Source organism: Mustelus asterias, unplaced genomic scaffold (assembly GCF_964213995.1).
Source record: "Mustelus asterias unplaced genomic scaffold, sMusAst1.hap1.1 HAP1_SCAFFOLD_1801, whole genome shotgun sequence".
Classification (NCBI taxonomy): domain Eukaryota; kingdom Metazoa; phylum Chordata; class Chondrichthyes; order Carcharhiniformes; family Triakidae; genus Mustelus; species Mustelus asterias.
This window is the reverse complement of record NW_027591746.1, coordinates 32701-58497: the sequence shown is the minus strand read 5'-3', so window position 1 is coordinate 58497 and position 25797 is coordinate 32701. Positions and strand designations below refer to the sequence as shown.

The following is a 25797-nucleotide window of genomic DNA, read 5'->3' as shown; positions in this document are numbered from 1 at the left end:
ATATTGTATAAACCTTAACAACTATATGAAATGTTCCAACCAAACAAACCTCCTTAAAACCTTCCCCTGCCAAAGGTTTAGCACAGAAAATACGAATGCTCATGTGATGCTGGTCCTTTGATTGGAGAATTGAAACTCTGACTTCTCAGCCTTGTAACTTCCAGCAGCCCTTGAGGTAGAGATAATGCCACTGCTGGCCTCTAGCTTTTAGCCAGTGAACCACTGCAAGATTCAGAATTCTCACTCCTGGAAGGCAAGAAGATCTGCTTCCAGCTGGCTAGCAGAATCTATAATACCAGGGAGAGAGAAAAAAATCTGCCTACAACTTGAAAACCAAGACATCTTCTCATTCTGAACCAAACCTGAAAGTGAATCTTTGGATTCCTCTGTGGAGGAACCAGCTGACTTTGACTTGTCAATCAATCTTCCCCCTAACAATTCAAAAAGTCGTAAAATCCCAGACATTGCATGAGGCCCAGTGTAAAAATAAACAAAACCCCATTTAAACCATTGAAGCAGCAATAAAAAGGGGGCAGCCGGTACCACGATGAAAAAAAACTGCTTTCAATGTGCCGAGAACATCATTTAAAAAAATAATTTCTTAAAGGCACACTAGCATCACACTGTATTGTTGGGTTCATGGGTTTCCAGGGCAAAGACTAAGAACTACAACTTCTTTCATGTCCAGGGCTCTGGCGCAAGTGCAGAGAGTGGAGTGGGGGCCAATAGTGAGAGCGTTACCTGTTGATGCTTCCGGTGCAAATTGCCATGAAGATGAGGGCTGATATTGGTGCACGCGCAAGGACAATCTGCTTGGAGAGGGCATGAAAAGCCAACTACAGATTGGTGCTTTACTGCACAAAAATGATGCCACATGACAGGGGAGTCGGGAACAGATGGCAAGAAAGATCAGCTTCATGCAGCTGAAGTGCTGCCCTTAGCTCCGTGCTGCTGAAGGGATTGGGACTAAGAGAAATCTTGGAAGCCATTAGTAGCTCCGTACTGCGAAGACCTGGGTATTGGGGAAACTCAGGAGCAGCATTTTCTCAATGCATCTAAGAGTAGGGGCTCAGGGAAGCCCCGGAGCAGTATTTACTTGGTGCAGCTGGGGAGTTGTGGATGCCCAGAAGCATTTATTGGCAGCAACATAGCTCAGGAGCTGGGACCATGCCAGTGTTTAGATGCTGAGGTGTATGTAGCCTGGCTCAGCTGGAAAAGAACACCAAGAAGGCTGGACCTGGAGCAGATTTGAGAGAGAGTTGGGGTGGTGTGCCTTTTGGGTAAAGATTGTACCTGTAGAATTTGGTGGGACTAGAGCTGCTGTTGGTTGGGGATCAAATGAGTTCTTTGGAGGAGAGGAACCAAAATTTCCCATAACGAAGACGGAGTTTTAAAGATTCTTTATGACTTCTTTAATGTGCCGTTTGTGGTGTGTTGGACCAGTTTGCCTGTTATTTCATGTCCACTTCATGTTAATTCTGTATGTTAGAGTAGAAGATAGTTATTATTGATTGTTTGCTTTGTTGACTCTTGTAAAGTTTCTTGACTGAAAAACCTAAGAGTTTGTTCCTGTCTTTTCCCATAACTCAGGCCCTTGACGCTGGTCTCATGATTTACCCCTAACTGCCTCCAATGCTCAGATATCTTCCTCATGACTCACTACCCAGAAATTATTCAAGTGTTTCAAGTGCAGTTTGATTGTGGCATATTTGACTTTTATTCTACCATTCTAGCGATCGCATTCAACATTTTGATGTGTTTTGACAAAATTATATTGAAAGTAAACGTAGAATATTACTTTGAAATTAAATTGTGTGGTAGGACAGTGGTTCAAATGAGTAAAAGTTAAATTGAGAGCTGATGACAAGAATAGGCCTCCGAATAGAGCAGAGAATGCTGGATTTATTGAAGAAACAATTAGATGCTCCAATGCGGGAATGTAGTATCTAATTAGAGAGGTGAACAGATGGGCCAAAGGGCCTTCCTTGTCCATAATCATCTTTAAACCTTAGTATTATTGCTCAGTCCCATTATATGGGATGTGTATGTGTGAGGAACGATTCTAAAGCTATGTTAGAAAATAATACTTTCCAAACAATGTATGGATTGAATTGTTGAAGAGATGACGATCAATATTTTTCTTTATTCTGCAGTCACCTGCTTCCACTGAGCTGCCTCCAGTAGGGGAGACTAGCAATGAGAACCTGATCTGTCAGGCCATGAGGAATTCTGGGATTGTAATTGAAACTGTAACAATTGGAGAAGATTCTGAGAAATCCACAGAGGCATCTCCATTAACTGTCGAGGGAGGCATTGAAGAGGATGTCGTAGAGGATGATTGCAATGAGATGGAGGAAGAAGATATGGTACCTCTAAGTGCATTATTTTATCCAATGTTGATTCAAACAGAACATGAGATGTGGAGCCCCAAATTTGTGAAATCTGTTTGTAGTTGAACACAGCTATTTTCAGCAAAACCGATCTCTCTTAAAATACCACACACTAGCAGCACCATTCAGACCATGAACATATTTCTTCAGTTTCTATCGTTTCTCTTTACTGCTGCTCCTTTGTGTGGTTTCAGAAACACTTCTCTCTAAAAATATCACCCTACATAAATTTAGCTTTATGTTGATTGATCTACATTTCCATGAATATGTGGCCAAAAAAAACTTTTTAAAAAAGGAAGATTACTTTTCCATTCACGATAGAGTTTTCTCTAACATTCGTATCACTTAGTCACTCTTCAAATCCCCCAGCAATCAACCTCCCTTTGGCCTTATGTCCCATTTGCAAGGATATTTTCAGTACAAATGCACCTGTGACACAAAGCTGGTTGCCCTTTATCTGGTACCTCTGAATAAATTTCAAACTCTCAAAAGTCCCTTTGTTTTGCTTATCTTATTGGTTTAATCTTAAGTTTATTGACAGTCACAAGAACTTCTGCTTCTTGTTCTGAAAATGTTCTATGGCCATTATTTCATTGTCTAATTTATTCAAGCTATAGCATCTATTTGCAATTTTATCTTATCTGGCTATTCTTGCATGATCTCCCCCTAGCATTATCAGAGGATCTTTCTCTGAGAAGTGATTATTTCCTGACACAAGTCACTTCTGGACACACCATCAGTGCTTGCAATATATTTTCTTTCTCCACTCTTTCATCCCATTCTGTCAGTCCATGGACCTCGCTTCATTCAACCAATATTTAAACTTACCAGGACCTTATCCTACATGTCCCACAATTGCCTTATCCCTACATTCACATGAACCCTCTGAATATTTATGACTTGGGTACCCACTCTAGGCAATTGGTGTTTGGATGTGATAGCTCTTTGTGTCATGATCACTCTTGTTCATTATCGGTAACCTCTCAAGTTGAAGATGATTCTTCCTCGTGGAAAACTGGGTGGCAGTGCATTGTCAGTGTTGACTGTTGTTTCACTCTTGGCTTATGAGCTCTGTCATAGCCTTGGAGGCTTTCCCACAGTGAGGACATAGGTTATTGGTCAATAGAACTGGTGGCGCATGGTTGGTAGGAGCAGCTTCCCTTTCTGTTTCTCTTGCCATTTTCTCTTAGCGGTTACCCTTGTTGATTGGAAGGACTTGACACCATTTTGATGATGAATAGCTATTTTGGTCACAATTGGGCATCTTTTCCCCATGTGTTGATATTAGTAGAGCAGACCTTTATGAAAACTTTGAGATTGTTTTTGAAATGTTTCCTATAGCTCCCGTGTGAGCAGACTCCTTGGCTTGGGTCTGAATAGAGAACCTGTTTGGGCAGTCTTGAGTCAGCTGTTCTGACATTTTGCATCCATCTCAGCTGAAATTACCATGTCTTCCATACTTGGCATATCAGTGTCTTGGAGGATGCTCTTGTTTATTATTTTGTAGTTCCCCTTGCAATCGAGCAATTTGAAATCTAGAAATCTCAAATTGAATTTTGAGAACCTTTTATGCAATCTGTTAAAGTCTGTGATATATTCTTCCATGGTATGACTATCTGTTTTCTGAAATCTTATCAAAGTTTGTCCACACCTCATAGACATTTAACAGGTTATCTTCCTTGTAGGTAAAGGCAACATACTGCAGATGTTGGAATCTGAAACAAAAACAAAAAAAGCTGGAAAATCTTATCAGGTCTCACAGCATCTGTGGAGAGAGAACAGAGCCAACGTTTTGAGTCAAAGGGTCATCCAGACTTGAAACATCGGTTCTATTCTCTCTCCACAGATGCTGTCAGACCTGCTGAGGTTTTCCAGCTTTTCCTGTTTTTGTTTTATCCTTCTTGTAGATTTCATCCAAGAGCTCTGGAGGGTCCAAACCTTCTTCACTTTCCAACTGATTGGCATTTGTCTCTCAAAATACTTCACTTTTAGTTATACTTACAAGAGTCAGTCTTGCCAAGGCCAAACTTTGTTTTCGTTTTGTTAGGGTCTAATCAATGTTCAAATTTCATTCTTCCACTGGTCATATGGTTTAGACTGCTATAATGCTGGAGGGTAATCATCCCTGACAATTTGCACTTAGTTTCTCCAGTTTTCAGGAAAACCCATTTTTTTTCTGTCCGAAAAATCTTTTCATGGTTTCAAGCTTTCAACTTTAGGCAACTCTCCTTTGATACCGTATTTTATTCCAGATTTTGATGAAGGATATAATTGAATTCAATTTGTATGTGCTTTTATAAGCATTTATTTACAGGAGTTACACATTGTAAGCATACACTTCCTAACCCAACAACCACAGTTTTAGACTGTCTATTAATACTATTTTGGGGCCTGTATCTATTTATAGGTCGCAAATGAATCCTCAGTCAAAGTGCTCACCTGCATGTAATTAAACACAGTTAAGATATAATTAACAATTCCCTCTTTATTAACTTCCATCCATCACATATTCAATCGGAGATTGTGCAAATCTTGCTGTGTACAAAGTCAGTTTTATTTTTGCCGCTTTAAAGATAAAATTCTATTTAATGGGCCATGAACCTACTTTTGGGCAGGCAAGACCAGGCTTTTTGCACATTGGGCCACACTTCCATTTTTTTTCTCATTTAAGGGGTTGATGAACAAATTTTGGAAAGATAACGTTTGGCACTACATTAAATATGCGCGTCACACTCCCAGTCAGATGGTAGTCATGCATCCACAACACGAGGTGTGGCTATGGGCTGGTAAATGTGTGTGAGGATGAGTGAGAATCTTGAGAGTGGGATTGCAGCAGACACGCACTCGTGTCTCAGACAAACTCCCTTTCGCTTGCACACATTCACACTCCGCACAATCTCTCTCACATTATCATATTCACTCTCTCCCTCCCTCTAACGCTCACCCTCACTCTTTCTCTCCACCTCTCCCCCTCGCGCCCCCCTCTCCCCCTCGCGCCCCCCTCTCCCCCTCGCGCCCCCCTCTCCCCCTCGCGCCCCCCTCTCCCCCTCGCGCCCCCCTCTCCCCCTCGCGCCCCCCTCTCCCCCTCGCGCCCCCCTCTCCCCCTCGCGCCCTCCTCTCCCCCTCGCGCCCCCCTCTCCCCCTCGCGCCCCCCTCTCCCCCTCGCGCCCCCCTCTCCCCCTCGCGCCCCCCTCTCCCCCTCGCGCCCCCCTCTCCCCCTCGCGCCCCCCTCTCCCCCTCGCGTCCCCCTCTCCCCCTCGCGCCCCCCTCTCCCCCTCGCGCCCCCCTCTCCCCCTCGCGCCCCCCTCTCCCCCTCGCGCCCCCCTCTCCCCCTCGCGCCCCCCTCTCCCCCTCGCGCCCCCCTCTCCCCCTCGCGCCCCCCTCTCCCCCTCGCGCCCCCCTCTCCCCCTCGCGCCCCCCTCTCCCCCTCGCGCCCCCCTCTCCCCCTCGCGCCCCCCTCTCCCCCTCGCGCCCCCCTCTCCCCCTCGCGCCCCCCTCTCCCCCTCGCGCCCCCCTCTCCCCCTCGCGCCCCCCTCTCCCCCTCGCGCCCCCCTCTCCCCCTCGCGCCCCCCTCTCCCCCTCGCGCCCCCCTCTCCCCCTCGCGCCCCCCTCTCCCCCTCGCGCCCCCCTCTCCCCCTCGCGCCCCCCTCTCCCCCTCGCGCCCCCCTCTCCCCCTCGCGCCCCCCTCTCCCCCTCGCGCCCCCCTCTCCCCCTCGCGCCCCCCTCTCCCCCTCGCGCCCCCTCGCCCCCTCGCGCCCCCTCGCGCCCCCCTCGCCCCCTCGCGCCCCCCTCGCCCCCTCGCGCCCCCCTCTCCCCCTCGCGCCCCCCTCTCCCCCTCGCGCCCCCCTCTCCCCCTCGCGCCCCCCTCTCCCCCTCGCGCCCCCCTCTCCCCCTCGCGCCCCCCTCTCCCCCTCGCGCCCCCCTCTCCCCCTCGCGCCCCCCTCTCCCCCTCGCGCCCCCCTCTCCCCCTCGCGCCCCCCTCTCCCCCTCGCGCCCCCCTCTCCCCCTCGCGCCCCCCTCTCCCCCTCGCGCCCCCCTCTCCCCCTCGCGCCCCCCTCTCCCCCTCGCGCCCCCCTCTCCCCCTCGCGCCCCCCTCTCCCCCTCGCGCCCCCCTCTCCCCCTCGCGCCCCCCTCTCCCCCTCGCGCCCCCCTCTCCCCCTCGCGCCCCCCTCTCCCCCTCGCGCCCCCCTCTCCCCCTCGCGCCCCCCTCTCCCCCTCGCGCCCCCCTCTCCCCCTCGCGCCCCCCTCTCCCCCTCGCGCCCCCCTCTCCCCCTCGCGCCCCCCTCTCCCCCTCGCGCCCCCCTCTCCCCCTCGCGCCCCCCTCTCCCCCTCGCGCCCCCCTCTCCCCCTCGCGCCCCCCTCTCCCCCTCGCGCCCCCCTCTCCCCCTCGCGCCCCCCTCTCCCCCTCGCGCCCCCCTCTCCCCCTCGCGCCCCCCTCTCCCCCTCGCGCCCCCCTCTCCCCCTCGCGCCCCCCTCTCCCCCTCGCGCCCCCCTCTCCCCCTCGCGCCCCCCTCTCCCCCTCGCGCCCCCCTCTCCCCCTCGCGCTCCCCCCGCGCCCCCCTCTCCCCCTCGCGCTCCCCCCGCGCCCCCCTCTCCCCCCCGCGCCCCCACTCGCCCCCCCTCGCGCCCCACTCGCCCCCCCGCCCCCCCCTCGCCCCCCCGCGCCCCCCCGCGCCCCCCCTCGCCCCCCCGCGCCCCCCCGCGCCCCCGTGCGCCCCCTCACGCCCCCCCCCTTCGCGGCCCCCTCCCCCCCTCGCGGCCCCCTTTCCACCCTCGCGGCCCCCCCCCCCTCGAGGACCTCTCCCGCCTCTCGCGGACCCCTCCGCCCCCCTCGCGGACCCCTCCCCCCCTCGCGGACCCCTCCCCCCCTCGCGGACCCCTCCCCCCCTCGCGGACCCCTCCCCCCCCCTCGCGGACCCCTCCCCCCCCCTCGCGGAACCCTCCCCCCCCCTCGCGGACCCCTCCCCCCCCCTCGCGGACCCCTCCCCCCCCTCGCGGACCCCTCCCCCCCCCTCGCGGACCCCTCCCCCCCCCTCGCGGACCCCGCCCCCCCCCCCCCCTTCACGGACCCCTCTCCCCCCCTCGCGGACCCCTCTCCCCCCCTCGCGGACCCCTCTCCCCCCCTCGCGGACCCCTCTCCCCCCCTCGCGGACCCCTCTCCCCCCCTCGCGGACCCCTCTCCCCCCCTCGCGGACCCCTCTCCCCCCCTCGCGGACCCCTCTCCCCCCCTCGCGGACCCCTCTCCCCCCCTCGCGGACCCCTCTCCCCCCCTCTCTCCCCCCCTCGCGGACCCCTCTCCCCCCCTCGCGGACCCCTCTCCCCCCCTCGCGGACCCCTCTCCCCGCCTCGCGGACCCCTCTCCCCCCCTCGCGGACCCCTCTCCCCCCCTCGCGGACCCCTCTCCCCCCCTCGCGGACCCCTCTCCCCCCCTCGCGGACCCCTCTCCCCCCTCGCGGACCCCTCTCCCCCCCTCGCGGACCCCTCTCCCCCCCTCGCGGACCCCTCTCCCCCCCTCGCGGACCCCTCTCCCCCCCTCGCGGACCCCTCTCCCCCCCTCGCGGACCCCTCTCCCCCCCTCGCGGACCCCTCTCCCCCCCTCGCGGACCCCTCTCCCCCCCTCGCGGACCCCTCTCCCCCCCTCGCGGACCCCTCTCCCCCCCTCGCGGACCCCTCTCCCCCCCTCGCGGACCCCCTCCCCCCCCCCCCAGCGGACCCCACCCCGGCCCCCTCCCAGGCCCCGACCCCCTCCCCCTGACCCCCTCCCCTGACCCCTGACCCCCTCCCCGACCCCCTCCCCCGACCCCCCTCCCCCGACCCCCTCCCCGACCCCCTCCCCCGACCCCCTCCCCCCGACCCCCTCCCCCGACCCCCTCCCCCGACCCCCTCCCCCGACCCCCTCCCCCGACCCCCTCCCCCGACCCCCTCCCCCCGACCCCCTCCCCCGACCCCCTCCCCCGACCCCCTCCCCCGACCCCCTCCCCCGACCCCCTCCCCCGACCCCCTCCCCCGACCCCCTCCCCCGACCCCCTCCCCCGACCCCCTCCCCCGACCCCCTCCCCCGACCCCCTCCCCCGACCCCCTCCCCCGACCCCCTCCCCGACCCCCTCCCCCGACCCCCTCCCCCGACCCCTCCCCCCCTTCCACGCGCCGCCCCCCCTCCCACCACGCCCCCCTCCCACCACGCCCCCCCTCCCACCACGCCCCCCTCCCACCACGCCCCCCCTCCCACCACGCCCCCCCTCCCACCACGCCCCCCCTCCCACCACGCCCCCCTCCCACCACGCCCCCCCTCCCACCACGCCCCCCCTCCCACCACGCCCCCCCTCCCACCACGCCCCCCTCCCACCACGCCCCCCTCCCACCACGCCCCCCCTCCCACCACGCCCCCCCTCCCACCACGCCCCCCCTCCCACCACGCCCCCCCTCCCACCACGCCCCCCTCCCACCACGCCCCCCCTCCCACCACGCCCCCCTCCCACCACGCCCCCCCTCCCACCACGCCCCCCCTCCCACCACGCCCCCCCCTCCCACCACGCCCCCCCTCCCACCACGCCCCCCTCCCACCACGCCCCCCCTCCCACCACGCCCCCCTCCCACCACGCCCCCCCCACCACGCCCCCCCTCCCACCACGCCCCCCCTCCCACCACGCCCCCCCTCCCACCACGCCCCCCCTCCCACCACGCCCCCCCTCCCACCACGCCCCCCCTCCCACCACGCCCCCCCTCCCACCACGCCCCCCCTCCCACCACGCCCCCCTCCCACCACGGCCCCCCTCCCACCACGGCCCCCCTCCCACCACGGCCCCCCCTCCCACCACGGCCCCCCCTCCCACCACGGCCCCCCCTCCCACCACGGCCCCCCCTCCCACCACGGCCCCCCCTCCCACCACGGCCCCCCTCCCACCACGCCCCCCCTCCCACCACGCCCCCCCTCCCACCACGCCCCCCCTCCCACCACGCCCCCCCTCCCACCACGCCCCCCCTCCCACCACGCCCCCCCTCCCACCACGCCCCCCCTCCCACCACGCCCCCCCTCCCACCACGCCCCCCCTCCCACCACGCCCCCCCTCCCACCACGCCCCCCCTCCCACCACGCCCCCCCTCCCACCACGCCCCCCCTCCCACCACGCCCCCCCTCCCACCACGCCCCCCCTCCCACCACGCCCCCCCTCCCACCACGCCCCCCCTCCCACCACGCCCCCCCTCCCACCACGCCCCCCTCCCACCACGCCCCCCTTCCCCACCACGCCCCCCCTCCCACCACGCCCCCCCTCCCACCACGCCCCCCCTCCCACCACGCCCCCCCTCCCACCACGCCCCCCCTCCCACCACGCCCCCCCTCCCACCACGCCCCCCTCCCACCACGCCCCCCCTCCCACCACGCCCCCCCTCCCACCACGCCCCCCTCCCACCACGCCCCCCCTCCCACCACGCCCCCCCTCCCACCACGCCCCCCTCCCACCACGCCCCCCCTCCCACCACGCCCCCCTCCCACCACGCCCCCCCTCCCACCACGCCCCCCCTCCCACCACGCCCCCCCTCCCACCACGCCCCCCCTCCCACCACGCCCCCCCTCCCACCACGCCCCCCCTCCCACCACGCCCCCCCTCCCACCACGCCCCCCCTCCCACCACGCCCCCCCTCCCACCACGCCCCCCCTCCCACCACGCCCCCACCACGCCCCCCCTCCCACCACGCCCCCCCTCCCACCACGCCCCCCCTCCCACCACGCCCCCCCTCCCACCACGCCCCCCCTCCCACCACGCCCCCCCTCTCTCTCGCGCCCCTCCCCTTCACCCCTGATGTACAGGGTGTTGCAGCACCTCACCAAGACTTCTTTAGCATCTCCTCTGAAACCCACAACATATGCATGGCAACATCATTCCAAGTTACACATTATCTTGACTTGTGTTAAGATCCTACCCTCCACCAAACCCCAATTTAACAATGTGAGAGCACCTTCACCATGTGGATTCAGTCTCGTCTTATCTGCAGTGAGCGTTTCTGAATCAGGAAGACTTGCTTTCTCATGTTTGTGTCTTAATCTGATCATAGATCCTGACTCTGGAGCTTCTTTGCCAAGTTCCTTCTCAGCTGTGTTATCTTGAAGATGACACTTAACTCATAAATTGACAAGGCGGAGCCATGTCCTCTGCCTAGCATCTTCCTCAAGAAATAGGTTATGGGGAAATATCTTGTTGGTTTATTACTTTTCATGGCAATTTCACCTGAATTTAAATGTTCCTTGCACTTTCTTTATATATATACATACAGGTAAATTCAAAAAGTGAGAGGAGCTACAGTAACTTCCAGTGCCCTCACTGCAGTCGAGTATTCAAAGGAGTCAGCTACCTACGCTTGCACATTAAAGCACATTTAGGTAAGTGCCTAAGGCACATGAGCCACACAATCGCGTTACTGTGTTGTGCTCAAATATTTATTGAGAGCCGACAACAGATTGCATTTGTTTGTACTTTTAACATACGTTGTTTCACAAAGCAATTTGCAGACAAAGTTTGACATAGGGTCACATTCAAAGGATATTAGGATAGCTTGATCAAAGAGGGAGGTTTTAAGGAGCGTTTTAAAAGAAGAGAGAGAGGCTGGGAGGTTCAGGAAGGTAATTCTAGATTTTGGGGATGGGGTGGTTGAAGGCTAATGATGGAGCAAAGGAAACAGGGATATGCAAGAGACCAGAGTTGTAGGAGTGTAGAGATTACAGAGGGTCGCCATATAAACATCTCTTCAGATCAACTCAGAATTTTTAGGAATCGAAAGAGACAATTAGTTCCAATAATTCGTTGGCTCTTCATTTCCAATTTCTCACCATGTCTTCCAATCCCTTCTCTCTCCTTTATGATGAGCATATCAGCACAGCTCTCTGGTTGATGTCTTTACCAGATGTGCTAGTCTGGACATTACAGGGCTGAGTAAAATAAGGGCCCATGGTATTCGAGGCAAGGTACTAACATGGATTGACGATTGGCTGTCAGACAGAAGGCAGAGAGTTGGGATAAAAGGTTCTTTCTCAGAATGGCAACCGGTGACAAGTGGTGTCCCGCAGGGTTCAGTGTTGGGGCCACAGCTGTTCTCTTTATATATTAACGATCTAGATGACGGGACTGGGAGCATTCTGGCCAAGTTTGCCGATGATACAAAGATAGGTGGAGGGGCAGGTAGTATTGAGGAGGTGGGGAGGCTGCAGAAAGATTTAGACAGTTTAGGAGAGTGGTCCAAGAAGTGGCTGATGAAATTCAACGTGGGCAAGTGCGAGGTCGTACACTTTGGAAAAAAGAATAGAGGCATGGACTATTTTCTAAACGGTGACAAAATTCATAATGCTAAAGTGCAAAGGGACTTGGGAGTCCTAGTCCAGGATTCTCTAAAGGTAAACTTGCAGGTTGAGTCCGTAATTAAGAAAGCAAATGTAATGTTGTCATTTATCTCAAGAGGCTTGGAATACAAAAGCAGGGATGTACTTCTGAGGCTTTATAAAGCACTGGTTAGGCCCCATTTGGAATACTGTGAGCAATTTTGGGCCCCACACCTCAGGAAGGACATACTGGCACTGGAGCGGGTCCAGCGGAGATTCACACGGATGATCCCAGGAATGATAGGCCTGACATACGATGAACGTCTGAGGATCGTGGGATTATATTCATTGGAGTTTAGGAGGTTGAGGGGAGATCTGATAGAAACTTACAAGATAATGAACGGCTTAGATAGGATGGACGTAGGGAAGTTGTTTCCATTAACAGGGGAGACTAGGACGCGAGGGCACAGCCTTAGAATAAAAGGGAGTCACTTTAGAACAGAGATGAGGAGAAATTTCTTCAGCCAGAGAGTGGTGGGTCTGTGGAATTCATTGCCACAGAGGGCTGTGGAGGCCGAGACGTTGAGCGTCTTCAAGACAGAAATTGATAAATTCTTGATTTCTCGAGGAATTAAGGGCTATGGGGAGAGAGCGGGTAAATGGAGTTGAAATCAACCATGATTGAATGGTGGAGTGGACTCGATGGGCCGAATGGCCTTACTTCCGCTCCTATGTCTTATGGTCTTATGGTTTATCACTGTCTTCTTCTGTTACAGTTAGTCTGCAAATACAATTATCTGTTTCGCTTCATAGCACTCCCTTTGCAGCCGTAATGTCCGAACTCTGTTAGGGGTTGTGAGTTTTTACAAAAAGAAAAAGCTGTGGTTTGCACATGTAGATTCAACATAATGCACAACAGGTTTATTGAAAGAGATGTTCTCTGCACAGAACAGAAAATGAAACTAAGATAGAAGGCTGTGAAACACTCCAATTACATCACTATCCAATTATGTGATCGGTTCTTAAAGCAATCATGAAACCACTTAAATGTATAAGAGGAGCCAAATTCCAAGCTTCATATCTGAGCTGTGATGCAGTGAGTGCTCCAGACCTGAATTAACTATGATCAAATTGAATGGTACAACAGGTTTGAGGGCTGAATGGCCTATTATTACTCTCATGTATTGAATGTTTTTAATATGTTATTATTGAGTGTTAGGTTATGCTGCCTTATTGGATCTGTATTTAACAAGCTCACACTGCACTGACCCTGCATCAGAGGTCATCCCGTCGTTCATCCTTCAGTATTGAAGACCATCTTCATTTGTCATCCAGGCTTTGGGGTGTGTGGGTATGAAGCTGGCTGATGTATCCTATCTTAGCACAAAAAGTTCTAGTGCCAACAGGGCAGCGAGGCTGGTGGGTAGTTAGGGACACTCTTCTCATGGATTTTACAAGCTTGCGCTTGTTTTGGGCTGACACTATCCGTTACTACTTGTATGCTGATGCACCTTTGACAATTGCGTGCCTTCAGGCTGAGCGATCCTGGGCAAGGGTCTCCCATGATGCCGTGTTAATTTTAAAGTCCTTGAGGGAGGCTCTCAATGTTTCCTTGAAGCGTTTCTTCTGGAGTAGTTTTTGTCGTAACCTTGTGAAGATGCCGGTTCTCCTGAGGACCTCTGTGTCTAGGACTTTATCTTGCCACTTAATGTTGAGGAGCTCATGGGGGCAGCAAAGGTGGATTTTCTTTGCTGCAAATGGCTGGTAGGCGGTCCAAGCCTCACTCATAGGGTGGAGAGGATGACTGCTTGAAAGACCTTGAGCTTGGTTTTTAGGCTCACCTCTCCACGTTCCCATGCTGAACAGCGAAGTCTTCCGAAGGACGCACTGACCTTCGATTCTGGCATTAGTCTCGTCATCAACATGAACATCAATATGAGAGGGTGCAGCCTAGGTAAGTATTGTAGAGACAAATAGAGAGCACTGACCATGCAACACATTTGAAGGTCACAGTGTTGTTTTATTGTTCCCTTTCAGAGTGGACAGGCTTGTGTTCTTGCCAAATTTAACACAGTGATAGAACAAAGAACAAAAGAAAATTACAGCACAGGAACAGGCCCTTCAGCCCTCCAAGCCTGCACTGACCATGCTGCCCAACTTAACTAAAACCCCCTACCCTTCCAGGGACCATATCCCTCCATTCCTATCCTATTCATGTGTATGTCAAGACGCCCCTTAAAAGCCACTACCGTATCCGCTTCCACTACTTCCCTCGGCAGCGAGTTCCAGGCACCCACCACCCTTTCTGTAAAAAATCTGCCTCGTACATCTCCTTTAAACCTTGCCCTCGCAGCTTAAACCAGTGCCCCCTAATAATTGACTCTTCCACCCTGGGAAAAAGCTTCTGACTATCCACTCTGTCCATGCCTCTCATAATCTTGTAGACTTCTATTGGGTCGCCCCTCAACCTCCATCATTCCAGTGAGAACAAACCAAGTTTCACCAACCTCTCTTCATAGCTAATGCCCTTCACACCAGGCAACATCCTGGTAAATCTTTTCTGTACCCTCTCCAAAGCTTCCACATCTTTCTGGTAGTGTGGCGACCAGAATTGAACACTATATTCCAAGTGTGGCCTAACTAAGGTTCTATAAAGCTGCAACATAACTTGCCAATTTTTAAACTCAATGCCCCGGCCGATGAAGGCAAGCATGCCGTATACCTTCTTGATTACCTTCTCCACCTGCGTTGCCACTTTCAGTGACCTGTGTACCTGTACACCCAGATCCCTTTGCCTATCAATACTCTTAAGGGTTCTGCCGTTTACTGTATATTTCCTATCTGTATTAGACCTTCCAAAATGCATTACCTCACATTTGTCTGGATTAAACTCCATCTGCCATCTCTCCACCCAAGCCTCCAACCGGTCTATATCCTGCTGTATCCTCTGATGGTCCTCATCGCTGTCCGCAAATCCACAACCTTTGTGTCGTTCACAAACTTACTAATCAAACCAGTTACATTTTCCTCCAAGTCATTTATATATATATATTACAAACCGCAAAGATCTCAGCACTAGTCCCTGAGGAATGCCACTTGTCACAGCCCTCCATTCAGAAATGCACCCTTCCACTGCTACCCTTTGTCTTCTTTGACCGAACCAGTTTTGTATCCACCTTGCCAGCTCACCTCTGATCCCATGCGACTTCACCTTCTGCACCAGTCTGCCATGAGGGATCTTGTCAAAGGCCTTACTGAAGTCCATGTAGACAACATCTACTGCCCTACCCTCGTCAATCATGTTTGTCACTTCAATCAAGTTAGTGAGACACGACTTCCCCTTCACAAAACCATGTTGCCTCTCACTAATACGTCCACTTATTTCCAAGTGGGAATAAATCCTGTCTCGAAGAATCCTCTCCAATAATTTCCCTACAACTGATGTAAGGCTCATCGGCCTGTAATTACCTGGATTATTCTTGCTATCCTCCTTAAACAAAGGAACAACATTGGCTATTCTTCAATCCTCTGGGACCTCCCCTGAAGCCAGTGAGGATACAAAGATTTCTCTCAAGGTCCCGGCAATTTCCTCCCTTGCCCCTCTCAGTATTCTGGGGTATATCCCATCAGGCCCTGGGGACTTATCTACCTTAAGAAGAACCCCAATACCACCTCCTTTTTGATCTCAACATGACTCAAACTATCTACACACCCTTTCCCAGACTCATCATCCACCAAGTCCTTCTCTTTGGTGAATGCTGACGCAAAGTACTCATTTAATACCTTGCCCATTTCCTCTGGCTCCACGCATAGATTCCCTCCCTTGTCCTTGAGTGGGCCAACCCGCTCCCTGGCTACTCTCTGCTCTTTTATATGTATAAAAAGCCTTGGGATTTTCCTTAATCCTGCTGGCCAATGCTTTTTCGTGACCCCTTTTAGGCCTCCTTACTCTTTGCTTAAGTTTCTTTCTACTTTCCTTGTATTCCACACTTGCTTTGTGTGTTCTCAGCCTCATAGCTTTGACAAATGCTTCTTTTTTATCTTTGACTAGGTTCACAATATCTCTCGTTATCCAAGGTTCCCAAAACTTGCCATACTTATCCTTCATCCTTATAGGAATGTGCCGGTCCTGAATCCCTATCAACTTACACTTGAAAGCCTCCCACATGCCAGATGTTGATTTGTCCTCAAACATCTGCCCCCAATCTACATAAAAGAGAATTTAGTCCCCTGGTATACAATCACTTCTCTATAACCTCCTACAAGCTTGTAAGATCTCTGCACTCATTTTAGTTCTAGCCTCTTGCACATCCCTGATTTTGTTCACTTCACCATTGGTGGCAGTGCCCTCAGCTGCCAAGGCTTTAAGCTCTGGAACTCCCTCTCTAAATCCCACTGTCTCTATTTTCTCCTTTATAATGCTCCTTAAAACATAGCTTTGTTGACAGGTCCTCTTTATGAGGCTCAAGTTCAAATAATCATTCCTGTGGAGCGCCATGGAATTTTAAAACTATAATAAGTGTTTTATAAATGCAAGTTTTGTTAAGTGAAGGTTCCCCACTGCCAGGAATGGAATACGCTGCACTGGATGCCGATACAGCCATTGTTATCCATTTACCATAGTAGATTCCCAACTGCCTGCTACTATGCATTTACTGCATTGACTGACCAATTAATACTAGGCATTTACTGTATTGAATCCCCACTTCTGATGCTGTGCATTTACTTCACTGGATCCCTCAACACAAATTTTTGTATATTTGATTAATGAAGGCTGGAGGGGAATGGTGGAGGATCAATGAACTGATCCTGTATAGAGGGATGGTAAAGGTACATTGAGAGATCAGTGACCATACATGGAAGACATTCTGGAACCGTAGTCTTTTAGAATGAACAGGGTGAGTTTAGCACAGATGTAAAAGGGAAATTAGCCTCTAGCACATTGGTTTTCAATTTCAGATCATAGGAAGTGTGGATTTGCTCTTGAAGTTAATTTTCTACCTTGACCATGAGTAGTGTGACAATGCTATACCTCTAAGAAATGTATTTTGTGTCATGTTTTTTGTGGAGGATGCTAAGATTCAACTCTGTTCAATGGTGCCGCTTGTCTGCTCCAGGCAGCCCACCTGCTGAGAATGCAGAAGAATAAGTGCTCCTAGATATTGGGGTGTTCGTTTTAATCTGAGCTAATGCAATTTTGTTTATTCTTTGGATTGAGCTCGAGGTTGCAGAGTAGGGTTTAATTTGGTTGATTGACAGCAGTCATGTGCTAATGGGAGGAGCTAGGCTTACAGAGGGAAAAAGCAGACAGTTTCTGTTTGGATTTGCAAGAAGCAGCAGCTCTTCTCTCTCTCTGGAGATTGAAGACTGGGACCGGCTAAAGAATAGGTATCTCTCTCCAAAGGTGTTCTGTTGGTTTGAGGACTTGTAACCCACATACCAGCACGTAAGCCTGTTGTTTGCTAACTGATTTTGAAAAGGAGTTTACGTCAATGAGGAATACTGTTTAAATTGGAACTAATAGAAATAGGCTAGCAAGTATTCAATTGGTAAAAGTTAACACTTATTCTTTTTGTTATTGTTAAACTGTTGTTACATAAAATTTGGTTTAATATAAGTTTCCTTCTGGGTCAAAGGAATCGCACCTGGAGTGAAACACGTTATGCTCACACTAATGCCAAAATCAAAAATAGTTGGGGTCTAGGCTAACTTCATAGTGTAACTTGGAGTTTCTAAACTGGTCCCTAACAGTAGAAAAAGTTGGGGGAGAGCCCAATCGTCAATGGTCTCTATTATCAGGCTGAGCAGCATGACTCATAGATATTTGCTAAGCTGGCTATGTTCTTCCAGGTTACAAGCCCCACCAGTGTGAGCTGTGCGAGAAGGAGTTTATGACGGCCTACATTCTGAGGAAGCACCTGGAGTCGCACTACAATGAGCGGCGCTTCAAATGTGGGGAGTGTGGCAAACTGTACAAAAGCATCGCCCATGTAAAGGAACACATGAGGGCACATTCGGATGATCGGCCATACCCATGTCCAAAATGTGGCAAAAGATACAAGACCAAGGTCAGAGAGACAGCACAATAACAGGAAGAGCCTGTAAACCAGTACCATGTCATGTTTTGTTGCTGTATGAAAAAGAAAGATGAGCAAATGGCTGTCATGACTTTGGATGTCTAAAAGCACTTCACAATCAATAAAGTACTTTTGATGTGTAGTTACTTTTGTAACATAGAAAACATGTCCGTTAATTGCACACAGCAAGGTCCCACAAACAACCATGTGATAACGATATAATCTGTATTAGTGATGCTAGTTAACGGATAACTAGCATCGGATAACTAGCATCCGTTAACTAGCCCAGGTCATTGGGGTGAATACCACTGCTTAAAATAGTTATGGAATCTTTTATGTCTTATCTAATAGATGGTACCTATGACAGTGCAGCACTGCACTGGGAGTATCAGCCAAGATTTGTGCCCAAGTCTCTGGACTGGGTCTTGAAACCCCAAACTTCAGATTCAGATATGAGAATGCTACCCACTGAACCACAATTGACACTTGTATAGGTAACAGATAAGTTGTCCGAGGTTGCCTCAGAACAAGTTTGGCTATTTCTTTTCACATTGCATTGCAATTTTGCTTGTTTACAGTTAATTATATTCCAATCTCTGTCTACACTACGATTATAGCTCTGTCTTTGTCTTTGTGTTCTGGTTGTTGCCACTCGCTATGTTCCTACTATAGTCAAATGGATGTAAAAGATGCATTGCACTGTTGTAGAAAAAGCAGGGGATCTTTCCACAGTGTCTTGGCAAATATTTATTCCTCAATCAACATAGCTGAAAAACAGATTATCTGGTCATTAACACATTGTTTGAGGGAGTTTACTGTGTGCAAATTGGCTGTGTTTTTTCTCCATTACTACAGTGACTACAATTCAGAAATACTTGATTGGCTGGAAAGCATTTTGGGATATCCTAAGATTGTTTTTTTCTTTGTACATTCATTGGAGACTGTGTGCAGTGTAGAGAGATCTGTTTAGTGTTTGATTTCTAATGGTTGTATCTCTTCTCCCAGAATGCACAGCAAGTTCACTTAAGGACACACTCCGAGGACAAGCCATTTGCATGTGATTACTGCACCCGGGCATTTCGAGAGAAGGGCTCTCTCATCCGACATGTGCGGCTCCACACAGGAGAAAAGCCATTCACGTGTTATAAATGTGGTCGAGGCTTTGCTGAACATGGGACTCTCAATCGACATTTACGTGCCAAAGGTGGGTGTGAGGTCAGGTGGACACCTGGTAGGGGATAGAGGGCATCACGGTGGGATTAGAGTTACGGGAGAATAATTAGGTAAAAGTTGACATATGGCTGTATTAGGACAAATGACCAAACGTTTGGTCAGAGAGGTGGATTTTAAGGAGGTCTTAAAGGAGTGGAGAGAGAGGTAGAGAATTAGGGAGGTTTTGGGAGGAAATTCAAGGCTTTGAAACCTAGACAGCTGAAGATTAATGATTTTGCAGAGAACTGCTAAAATTTTCTGTGAAATAGAATCCACAAATAGTTACAGCACTATTTCCCTTCATAATTTTATATGTTTCGATAAAATCCCCCCCTCATTCTTCTAAATTCCAATGAGTATAGTCCCAGTCTGCTCAGTCTCTCCTCATAAGCCAACCCTCTCAACTCCGGAATCAACCTAGTGAATCTTCTCTGCACCCCCTCCAGTGCCAGTATATCCTTTCTCAAGTAAGGATTCAGCTATTCCCACTCCCCTATTTTCTCCCAGAGCTTTGCAAACAATTTTTTCTTCTGATAATTATCCAATTTCCTGTTGAAAGCTGTAATAGAATCTGCAATCACTACATTCTTAGAGACAGCGCATACCAAATACTAACCACGCTGAGTAAAAATAAAAAAACTCCCTCATGTTGCCTCTGGTTCTTTTGTCAATCACCTTAAATTGGTGTCCTCTGTTTCTCTCCACTTATGCGTAAGAGAACAGTTCATCTCTATCTACACCAGGCTTGTCCAACCTTCATACGTGGGTGGCCACATTTCCATTTTCCTTCTCACTTAGGAAGCTGAAAGCAAATTTTGGAAAGATAAGGTTTGGTACAATGTTAAACATGCATTTTTTTTCAAAATGGAGGTATGAACAAATGAAATAGCTTGTTGAGCAAGAAATAAAACAGTGTCAACGCAATATATTGACAATTTAAGAAAGTGTAATTAATAGAGTATTAGAGTGTGAGAAGGTGAGTGTGTGTGTCTGGCTCACTCTCACCTCCTTCAATCACAGCCTGTTTCTCTCCCACCACTCGTGAGTCTATCAGCAGCAAACACGGAAGAGGAATAGCGTGTGATTGGAGGAGCAGCCCCTTGCAGAGTCTTCAACATTATTTACCTGTCTTACCGGCATTTTAAACAGTGACTCTGGGGGGCCACATAGTTTGGCTTTCATGAACCAAAATCCAAGTCGAGGGTTGGACAAGCTTTATCTACGCTGTTCAGACCCCTCATTAAAATCTCTCAAACTGTAAAACCTCTGCTTTGTCAATCTATCTACATGACTGAAGTTTCTCACCCTCGGAACCATTCTCGTAAATCTTTTCTTAAAGATTTGGACACCATATTCCAATTGAGGATGAAATCAGTGTTTAGAACTTGCTTTTATATCCTTTGCTTCTATTTGTAAAAGGCCTGAACCACATATGCCCTATTAGCCACGTCCTTAACCTGCCTTGCCACCTTCAACAGTTTCTGCACATATACCCCAGGTCCCTCTGCTCATGCATCTGCTTTAGAATTGTATCCTTTATTTTATATTGCCTTTCCTTATTCTTCGTACCAAAATGTACCACTTCAGAATTCTCTGCATTAAATTTCATCTGCCATGTGGCTGCCCATTCCCATCTATGTCGGCTTGAAGTCTCATCATTATCACCCTCATAGTTGACAGTGGTTCTGAATTTTGCGTCTTCTGCAGCTTTTGCAATTGTAGCATTGCACGTCATATTCAACATAATTAATATAGATCAAGAAAAGTGGTGAAGTTAGAATCATCATAGAATCCCTATATTGCAGAAATAGACTATTTGGCCCATCGACTCTCCTTCAGAGCATCTTCCCCAGGCCCTATCTCCGTAACCCTGCATATTTACCTGCTAATCCCCTACCCTATACACCTTTGAGCACTAAGGGGCAATTTAGCATGGCTAGTCAACTTAACCTGCACATCTTTGAACTGTGGAAGGAGCACCTGGAGGAAACCCACACAGACACGGGGAGGATGTGCAAACTCCATACAGTCACCCAAGGCTGGAATTGAACCCGGGTCCCTGGCACTGTGAGGCAGCAATGTTGTGCCACCGTGCTGCCCAATATCAATCCTGTAGAACTCCACTGCATACATTCCTCCTCAAAAAACTTTTCTGTTTTCTGTCACTCAGCCGACTTTTTTTCCATGTTGCCACTGACCCTTTTCTTCAAACCTGTTATAGAAACATAGAAACTAGAAGCAGGAGAAAGCCATTCGGCCCTTCGAGCCTGTTCCGCCATTCATCTTGGCTGATCATCGAATTCAATATTCTGATCCCCGCCTTCCCCCATATCCCTTAATCCCTTTAGCCCCAAGAGCTATATCTAATTTCTTCTTAAAATCAGACGTTTTGGCCTCAACTACATTCAGTGGTAGTGCATTCTAGACATTCACCACCCTCTGGGTGAAGAAATTTCTCCTCACCTCAGTTCTAAAAGGTTTATCCCTTATCCTCAAACTTTGACCCCTAGTTCTGGACTCCCCCACCATTGGGAACAGTCTTTCTGAATTCATCCTGTCTAACCCTGTTAGAATGTTATAAGTTTCTATGACATCCCCTCTTACTCTTCTAAACTCCAATGAATATAATCTTAACCGACTTAGTCTCTCTTCATACGACAGACCTGCCATCCCAGGAATCAGCCTGGTAAACCCTCGCTGTACTACCTCTATAACAAGGACATCCTTCCTCAGATAAGGACAACAAAACTGCAAACAATACTCCAGATGTGGCCTTACCAACGCCCTATACAATTGCAGCAAAACATTCCTATCCCTATACTCAAATCCTCTCGCTATGAAGGCCAACATACCATTTGCCTTCTTTCCTGCCTGCTGTACCTGCACGCTTACTTTCAGCGACTGATGCTTGAGGACACCAAGGTCTCGTTGAGTATCCACCTCTCTCAATTTACACCCATTCAAGTAATAATCTGTCTTCCTATTATTGTTACCAAAGTGGATAACCTCAAGTTTATCCACATTATTCTGTATCTACCATGCAGATATCCACCCACTCAGCCTGTCCAAATCATGCTGCAGCATCTCTGCATCCTCCTCACAGCTCACCCATCCATCCAAATTTGGAGATAATACATTCAGTTCCCTCTTCCAAATCATTAATATATAATGTGAACGGTTGGGGTCCTGGCACAGATCCCTGCGGAATCCCGCTGGTCACTGACTGCCAATCAGAAAAAGACCCATTTATGCCGACTCTTTGCTTCCTATCTGCTAACCAGCTTTCTATCCATCTCAAGACTTTACCTGCAATCCCATGTGCTTTAACTTTACATAGCAGTCTGTTATGTGAGACCTTGTCGAAAGCCTTCTGAAAGTTTAAATAAACCACATCCACTGGTTCTCTTCGATCAACTCTTCCAATTCAAAATTCCAATAATTCATCAAGCATGATTTCCCTTTTGTAAATCCATGCCGACTTTGTCTTATTATACCACTGCGTTCCAAATGCCAAGTTATGAAATCCTTGACAATGAACTCTAGTGACTTCCCCAGTACTGACGTTAGGCTCACTGGTCTATAGTTCACTGTTTTCTCTCTACCTCCCTTTTTGAATAGCGGGCTTACATTAGCTGCCCTCCAATCTGTAGGAACTATTCCAGAGTCCAAAGAATTTTGGAAAATAACCACCGTTGGATTTATTTCCAGGATCACTTCCTTAAGTACTCTGGGATGAAGATTATCAGGACCTGGAGATTTATCCAACTTCAATTCCATCAATTTCCTCAAAACTAGTTCACCACTAATGCTGATTTCCTTCAGCTCCTCACTAAAGCATATTTCTCTCAGCACGTCTGGCACATTATTAATGTCATTATCTGGCACTTTATCAAATGCCTTTTAAAAGTCCATGTAAACCACTTCAACTGTGTTACTCTCATCAACCCTCTCGAAAATCGCTTTTTCCCCCAAAATATTTGTCCTTGTTGGAATCTGGTAGGAGACAGAGTAGGAATAATGGGTTTGTACTCCATTTGGCAGGATACGACTAGTGGTATCCTCCAGAAATTTTTACTTACATTATAAATGACGAGGATGAAGGAATAGAGAGGCATAAATCCAAATTTGCTGATATACAAAGTTAGCTGACGTAGTAAACAGTTTAGATAGGAGCAGAATGTTGCAAAATGGACATAGGTAGCAGCTAGACAATGGCACATTGAGTTCAATGTGGGGATTTATGAGGTCATATACTTTGGGCCTAAAAGGTAGATCAAAGTGTTTTCTAAGTGCTGAGAAGCTAGGAAATGTGGTGGAATGGATTTCAGAGTCCAAATACAGAAATTATTAAAAGGACAATATAGCACAGAAACAGGCCCTTCTGCCCACCCTGTGCTGATTCCTAATCCTTATTTAGACCCACTACTTATTGTCCATACGCGATTTCTATCCCTCTGTTCGCCTCCTGTTCATGTGTCTATCAAGATGCACCTTGAACGTTGCTAACATGCCTGCTTGCATTGCCTCCACTGGCAGTGTGTTCCAGGCACCCACCACTCTCTGTGAAAATATTTCCCTACAGGTCTCCCCTAAACTTACCCCTTCACCTTGAACCTGTGCCATCTTGTAGTTGACCTTTCCACCCTGGGAATAAGCCTCTGACTATCCATCCTATCTAAGCCTGATACCTCTATCAGTCGCCCCTCATCTTCTGTGTTTCCAGTGAAAACAATCCAAGCTTATTCAACCTCTCCTCATAGCTAATACCCTACAGACCAGGCAACATCCTGGTAAACCTTCTTTGCACCCTCTCCAAAGCATCTATTTTGGCGCAATGTCCATCTGGTAGTGTGGCGACCAGAACTGTACACAATATTCCAAATGTGGCTTCACTAAAGTTTTATACAGCTGTAACATAACTTGCCAACTTTTATATTTGATGCTCCGACCAATGAAGGCAAGCATGCTGTATGCCTTCTTGACCACCTTATCCACCTGTGTTGCCACTTTGTGATCTGTGGATTTGCACACCCAGATCCCTCTGTACGTCAATGCTCCTAAGCGTTCTGCCATTTACTGTATAATTCGCAAATGAATTTGATCTTCTCAAATGCATCACCTTGCATTTCCAGGTTAAACTCCATCTGCCATTTCTCTGCCCAAGTCTGCAATCTACCTTTATCCTGCTGTATCCTTTGACAATCCTCATCACTATCTGGAACTCAGCCAATTTTTGCTTTATCTGCAAACTTACTAATCACACGACTACATTTTCCTCCAGATCAATTATAAATGTAAAAGATCTCAAGGTTAGATAGAGCTCTGCTTACGTTCTGTTTAGAGTATCCTATTCCATTTTGGGAGCGATACCTCAAGAAATATTAGCCTTGGAGGGGATGCTGTGTGCATTCACCAGAATTATCCCAGGCTAAAAGGGCTAAATTATATGCTGCAAAAACTATGCATTTATTTCCCCTGAGTTTAGAAGATTAAGGGATGATATAATTATATATTCAAGATGATCAAATGAATCGATGCGATAGATAGAGAGAAACCATTTCCTCTGGTGGAGGAGTCGAGAACCAAGGGGGCACAATCTTGAAGTCGGGAAGCAGTTCTTACAGAGGATACTGGGATTAATATTTTGTGAAAGGACTTTATTAAGGATTACGGAACCAAGTTAAGATTAATATCAGCTATGATCTACCTGAATGGTGGCAGGTTTAAGTGCTGAATTGATTAATGTAATTTGTTTGAAATTAATGTGTTTCTCTTTTCTCTCTGGAGGCGGTTGCCATGTTGGGTGTAAAGAGCTGGAACAGTTAGAGGTGTCGCCAGATAACCAGTCTACAGATAGCGTTGCTGCAACTATCATCACTGATGACCCTCATACGGTGCTGGTGGAGTTCTCCTCAGTGGTGGCCAATACACAGGAGTATATTATTGAGGTACTTAGGGCACTTGCAATGTTCAAAAGCACTGGGTTTCACCACACTTCTGAAGGATGTAGCGATGGTACAGCCATTGATCTCCCACAGGTGTAGCTGAGCATGGTGTGTTGCATGGGGCAGCAGTGCTCATCTGGGTTATTAGTGTACGTGATCAATGTGTTGTTAGTGTACATGTGAGCTGTGACATGATATTAGTGTACTTGAGTTGCTTGTGTGTTATTAGCAACATTCCCACTGAGCTGCATGGACCCCTGGCAAACAGACTATGCACATGAAGTGGTCCCTTGAAGATATGTCCATGTTCAACTTCACACCAATCGTAAAGGAACCGCAAAGTGCAACAAATGGCCATGCACAGCAAAGTGGAATTTGAGAGAACATTTGTTATTAGTGTACACCAGTTGCTTGTGGATTGGTGTATGTGTTGTGTGCGTTATTACTACATATGAATTACATGTGTATGGTTATTACTCTGCATGATTGTGGGTTATCAGTACACGTACTGTGTGTGTGTGGGGGGGCGGTGGGTAGCTGTGTGTGCATGTGATCTGCATTACAGCACTTGTATACATGTGAATTGCAGAGGTATTGATGTAGGTGTGATTCACATTGGGGCAGAAGTGTAGTCATCTTCTGAGCTGGGACTAATTTTTGTAAGGTTTTCATTTTAAACATTCCTTTTGTTTACATGTTTCTTTGCCAGGCACCTGCTGAAGTTGCTGGAAGCAGTGACATGGGCGCACTCATTCAAGGCTCTAAACACCAGGTTGGTTGTTTTGAGTTGCTGTTTGATTCTAGAAAGAATTGGTCACTTCCTGGGCTTACACTTTGATTTTACTACCCGTTATTCAAAT

The 25797-nt window shown here is 49.8% G+C and overlaps 1 protein-coding gene across 4 annotated transcripts in view; it reads left to right on the top strand.

Moving 5' to 3' along the window:
- Window positions 1–25797, top strand: part of e4f1 (E4F transcription factor 1) — a 43587-nt gene that overhangs the window by 15203 nt on the left and 2587 nt on the right. For all 4 annotated transcript variants that reach the window (XR_013496640.1, XM_078206807.1, XM_078206809.1 and 1 more), the window contains 6 exons: window positions 2154–2366; window positions 10665–10770; window positions 17554–17771; window positions 18786–18984; window positions 24780–24940; window positions 25647–25709. Coding sequence is in view for 3 of the 4 variants with exons in the window: in XM_078206807.1 (XP_078062933.1) it covers window positions 2154–2366; window positions 10665–10770; window positions 17554–17771; window positions 18786–18984; window positions 24780–24940; window positions 25647–25709 (960 nt within the window). In the remaining variant the exon portion in view is untranslated. The remainder of the gene's footprint in view (window positions 1–2153; window positions 2367–10664; window positions 10771–17553; window positions 17772–18785; window positions 18985–24779; window positions 24941–25646; window positions 25710–25797) is intronic.